This window comes from Nematolebias whitei, chromosome 10, assembly GCF_014905685.2.
Source record: "Nematolebias whitei isolate Nwh7 chromosome 10, NemWhi1, whole genome shotgun sequence".
Lineage (NCBI taxonomy): Eukaryota > Metazoa > Chordata > Actinopteri > Cyprinodontiformes > Rivulidae > Nematolebias > Nematolebias whitei.
In genome coordinates, this window is record NC_056507.1 from 4,121,053 (window position 1) to 4,125,253 (window position 4,201).

General features: G+C 39.9%; 1 protein-coding gene across 1 annotated transcript; it reads right to left on the minus strand.

Annotated features, from left to right (window-relative positions):
• Positions 1 to 2,258: 2,258 nt before the first annotated feature.
• On the minus strand, positions 2,259 to 4,004 carry LOC119415392 (alpha-1,3-mannosyl-glycoprotein 4-beta-N-acetylglucosaminyltransferase C-like). Its single transcript, XM_037682528.1, has 3 exons — positions 3,867 to 4,004; positions 3,619 to 3,766; positions 2,259 to 3,530 (listed from the first exon to the last, which is right to left on the minus strand). The coding sequence occupies exons 1-3, from the start codon at positions 3,999 to 4,001 to the stop codon at positions 2,374 to 2,376; spliced, it is 1,440 nt and encodes a 479-aa protein (XP_037538456.1). The 5' UTR covers positions 4,002 to 4,004; the 3' UTR covers positions 2,259 to 2,373.
• Positions 4,005 to 4,201: the final 197 nt, after the last annotated feature.

Here is a 4,201-nt window from a genome sequence, read left to right on the forward strand (position 1 = left end):
AATATCCATACAGTATTTAGTTTTGATATTTTGAGAATATAATTTCGAGTCACTTCAACCAATTGACCCTTGCACCAGAAAGTACTTAAAAGGCCTTGCATTCCTTGAAGTAATGCGTGTCGCCCACCACCCTTCATGTTAAAGTTTTATTTCACGATGCCGCCACAGCCACATCCTGCAAGTTGTCTAAAAGCTTGGAATATGTGTTTAAGATGACTGTCAGTGACTTTCACATGAACTTTACCTCAGTATTTGTAATTTTGAGTATGTTCTAGCCTTTTTTGTGTTGGTAAAAGTAGATTAGTTGTGGCAGCCATCTTGATTTGTGCTGACTCCAAATACTAATCGGTTGCAGATGCAGATAAATAAACAGAGTTGACGCCAATAGTTAATAGCAAAGTTTTAAAAACAGGCCTTGCTTGATAAATTAGTATTTAGAGTATGAGTTGGGGATCAGTTTCATCTACTCCCATGCCAGATTTGAGCTCAGTATTGGTAAAACTGACAGAGTTTTTTTTATCCATTTGTGTTTTATTATGGTTATTTAGCTGTGGTGGCCATCTTGAATGAACTATCTAAATGTTATTGATGTACACCCAGTGATTACATTCCAAGAAATCTGTTCAAATTTGTCTAGTCAAGCATGAAACAAACTGGTGCAGAGAAACAAACCCATGCATACCCAAACACAATCAAAAGTATTATCGCTTTCCTTTTCCTTTCATCAGCAGGCGATAATAAAAATACATATTGAAAAGTCATTGCTGCAAAAGAAGAATCAGGCGTTTTTACCTGAACTCCTGGATTCTCTCCAGTAGAGGATTTTGTAATGAAAACTACGCCAATGATTACTTTACTGTTGTAAATCTTAAGACATTTTTGCTGAAAAAAAAAATGGACCACAAACTTTCTGAAATGCTTCATCTCTTCATTGCCAAAGCATCTTAAAACTGTTGTGAGAAGAAATGACATCACAGAGAGAGAAAAGCTTTACTGTGTGAAATTTTTTAGCACCTAGTTTTTAAGTTAGGCTTGTAGCATCAACAATAATAAAATAATATGATATAATAAAAATATAATAAAACAATGTTACATTTATTAGATTGAAGACTAAATGACAGTTTTTTTTTTAATGTTACCTGCTTTTTGCTCTGACAACTTTACATCATCAGCAGCAGGGCCTAATCTGAGCCGGATCCTGCCAGAACAGAATCCGGGAACTCTCTTATTTTGACAGGGTGTGTTCCGGTAACTGTTAGCTTGGATCCAGTAACTCTCAGGCTTACTAATAATAAAGTTATGAACAAATATGACTGACTTGAACGAATAAAACTTATTTTGGATATGTAAACTGAAAATTATTGCATAAACACTCGTTTTAAACACAACAGTCAAGAGCATACATGTTGCCCCTTCAAGTAACATTTCTGCTTCTACCCTGAAACAAATCTCCACCCCTAAAAGAGTGGTGGGGGTGAGGGCCGAGCAAACCAGGCAGTTGTATGTGGGCAGGAGCTCACTGTCAGGCTCGGAACCATCAAGTAAGGTGGGGGTGTAGGAAGCTTGACGGAAGCGGAGTGTTTACAAATATAAGTAAACATAGATTTAACCCATTAAACTAAGCCAAAATGTAGGAAATCACATCTACTTTATTCAAAATTTTCTGGGGGAGGAACCCCAGACACCCCACCCACGGTCCGCCCACTATTTACGTTCCAGCATCCATCAATATACAAATTAAGCCCTGAGCAGCAGCCCATGTACCCACAAAAACAACTTCACTCAAATGAGCCAATAAAGCTTTACTTGATGTTTTGTGATTTTGACTGTCTTTAATATCAAATGTAGAAAACAGCTTTTCAAATCAACACTCAACCTGATCTCAGTTACTTGAAATGTTTTAAACTAAACACATGAGGCAAATAATTAAATATGAATTGTTTAATTTGTCAAACCGTCTTACGTTTTTCCATTTAAGTCCCTGTTCTTCATTTAGAAAGTCTGCAGCAAAAAATGGTCAAATCTGAGTTTAAAAACTGCTCTCTTTTCAGACGTGTTATAATGACATGTTTAAAGCATGTGGTGTGTTGAGTACCTTTTACGTGATATAAAAAAAAAGACAATAGCAGCAATTGTTGAACATTTTTTAAAGAGATTCTCAGAAAATCAACATGAGTATAAAGGCTCCATGTACACATTTGTGTATTTTTGAAAATACATCACAGTAAAAACTTACAGCAGCTCTCTGATCCACCCAGGAAAAAAATGGACTGATTTGAGTTCACTAAACAGGAGAAATTCAAAAATAACTTTCTGCATCAAATCAAGGCGTACAGAAATTAACTAAAAACTTGACGTCTATAGTTTTTATAATTAGCTAACAGGTTGTGTGGTCCAAAGGCTAATAGTTCTTATGATGAGCCATTCCTGCTGACTGGCTGTGACAACTATTCTCACACACTCGATGTCAAAGATGATTTTGTGGTCCACGTTGGTAACTTCAATGTTCCCACTTTTAAACTCCCCTAAAGTGATGTAGGATGTACACTGACTTCCCTGTTTAGTCTCAACAGACTTCTGGCCTACTTCCAGAGCGCCGTGGTGAAGAATGTCACTTTGTCGATCCTCTGTGCCCGTCACTATTTTGATTCTGCTGATCTTAGTCGATCTGTTGAAGACAATTATAAAGAAATCTCCGGTGCACGGAGGTTTCCCCCAGAAATATTCGTCAACGATGCTACTGTAAGCCTTGGAGGCATCGTAGTTTTCAAAGACGTTGATGTTTGTATAAATGTTGGCAGGGGGGTTGTCGGGAATGTCAATGGAGTCTTCCTCAAAATCGTCGTCCTTCAGTTTGTTCTCCACCCCTTTATAGGAGGAGTAGTAGCCCATGTGCTGGAACAGTGAGGGTTTGAAGCGAATCACGTCCTTCTGAGCCAGCAGACCCCTGAAGTGGATGAGGAGCCAGTCACAAGGCATTTCCTGGTAGAACATGAGGAGGAAATGAGCCAACCGGGGCAGGTCTTTGGAGTGGTATAGCTTCCCGATGTAGCCCAGTTTGGAGAACTCCAGCATCACCCAGTAGGAACCTTCTCTGGAGGTGATCACCTTTTTCAGCGCTGTCAGGAAGTTCCTGGAGCACAGCACGTCGTCCTCCAGCATCATGTAGAAGTGTGACAGGTTGGTGCAGAAGTTGAGGAGGAAGGCGTAGTCCACATTCTGCTTGGAGCGGAACCGGACCCGGTCTTCTGGGTCATTGTAGTTCCTTTTCAGCCCGTCCAGAGAAGGGTAGTACTCCTCTGGGGCCTGGATGACCAGGAGGCGTCCGGCTATGATGTGGTGAGCAAACTTCCTGGTGATTTCCTGCACCAGGTTCTCACACCAGACCAGGTCAAAGTCTGCCAGATGAACCACAACCACGATCTCCTTCAGTTCTTCATAACTGGACTGATCAAAGATGGACTTGATTGTCTCCAGGAGGTAGTTCCCTCTTTTCCTCTTGACAGACGCCAATCCAATAGTGAGAAACTCTGTGAATATAGGTCATTTTACTAAATTCTTCTTTAAACAATTATAATAATTTTGTTGTAAAATTTAAAACTGTCTGGATATACCTACTTTTGCGTGGCAAAGGAATTCCAGCGAGGTAGCGATATGTCACATTGATAGTCCCAGAGAAATTGGACACGTCTCTAAATGTGTGCACATATCTCTCAGAGTTTGAAGGATGCACCAGTGTTTCTCCCAGCTGTCTTTTTTCAGCCTCCTTAATAGAAACAAAACAAAAAATGGGAAAAACATAATTCAGCAAATGGGCCAACAAAATCAGTAAAGGCTTCCTAGAGATTTTAAAGCTCCAAACTTACCACCACATATCCATCATCCATGTAAAGGTTAAAAAAGAGCAGAGAGGAGACCAGGAAGACGAGGACTGGGAGCATGGACCGTTTCCTGAAGCACCTCATCTTGTCCACAGACTTCCACAGTAGCCTCATGCTCATGTCTCTCACTGCTGAAAATCACAGAGGAAAAAAAAAATTGGCATCAAAATGCTTCAAAAAGTCCTGTGAATTTGCAAAGATACTCAAGTCACAGCTTTTATTTCCATCTGTTTGAAGCTTGAAGGTTTTGATGATACTAAACCTTAAAGTCACTGCTAACAAGACCACACTGCTAACAGGACCACACTGCTAACAGGACC